The sequence below is a fragment of the Condylura cristata genome, unplaced genomic scaffold, assembly GCF_000260355.1.
Source record: "Condylura cristata isolate star-nosed mole 26May11 unplaced genomic scaffold, ConCri1.0 scaffold00012, whole genome shotgun sequence".
Classification (NCBI taxonomy): domain Eukaryota; kingdom Metazoa; phylum Chordata; class Mammalia; order Eulipotyphla; family Talpidae; genus Condylura; species Condylura cristata.
In genome coordinates, this window is record NW_004567113.1 from 51,136,575 (window position 1) to 51,137,551 (window position 977).

The window sequence follows — 977 nt, forward strand, 5'->3', positions numbered from 1 at the left end:
AGGGCGAAGCGGCTAATCGGGTCCTTCGGCGCAGGTTGCCTGCCTCGAGCAAAGCGCTGTGGGTGAAGCTCGTCCCTTGAGCCGGCCTTGAGGTTTTGGAGGCGCGATCCCCAAACGGCTGACGTCTGTTTGCCTGGACAGTTTCAGCTACTTTTGCAGGGTCAGGGGTCTGCTGCGCGCCGCCGGGGTGGGGGGGCGACCGCCCGCGGGGAACCGCGACCGGCCGGACCCGGCTGGTTCTGGCTGGCGACTCCGCCCTGTGCCGTCCAGCGGCTGCAGCCTGCGAGGCAGAGTCCGCGCGGGAGCCGGGGGCGCTTCCCTGGGGGTCAGGCGCCGCCGCAGCCAGAGCTGGGAGCCTGGGGCAGGCAGTTAGGGTCCCGGGACTTTGTTCTGGCTCGCGACGTGGCGAGGGAATTAGGCTTTCGCACATCGCTCCCTTCCAGCCACCCGCGTGCTGGAACCTGGGCAGTCAGGGTTTAGGGGGGCTTCCTGGGGTGTGGAAATGGACGGGACGACAGTGGGCGCCTTGGAGGAGTGAGGTCCTGCACCGCACTCTTTCTTACTCTTCCTAGGCTCATTTAAAAAAAAAAACGATTTATTTCTTTGTGCATACATTACTGGGGTACAGGCCAGAGGTGCAGCTCGCCCCCCCATCCCCAACATGAATTGGCCTTAGAGTGGAAAAGTTGACTTTTGCCAGATGACTGTAGTGCAGTGGGTGCTGTTGCTATCAGCATTTTGTAGGTTTCCAGGCTGCGCTCTGCCCTGGTGGACGCCCCACCTAGGAGGAGGGTGGTTTAACCTTTGTCTCCACGTCCCCTGTGGCTGGTGACAGGTGGGGAGTGTTCCTGAATGGATGCAGTGTTCTGCCAAGCGCCTGTGTGTGGGTGGGGGTGGGGGGAGTGTAAACTCTGGGGCTTCGAGACCTGGGGTCTTGGTGTTTTCTGATTCTTTTAAAAAAAGGTTTATTTGTTTAT

At 60.5% G+C, this 977-nt stretch overlaps 1 protein-coding gene across 1 annotated transcript in view; it reads left to right on the forward strand.

Annotated features, from left to right (window-relative positions):
• Window positions 1-502: 502 nt before the first annotated feature.
• The window catches only part of QDPR (quinoid dihydropteridine reductase), a 15,690-nt gene continuing 15,215 nt past the window's right edge, over window positions 503-977 (forward strand). The window contains exon 1 of the mRNA XM_012724036.1: window positions 503-534. Coding sequence (XP_012579490.1) covers window positions 503-534 — 32 coding nt within the window. The remainder of the gene's footprint in view (window positions 535-977) is intronic.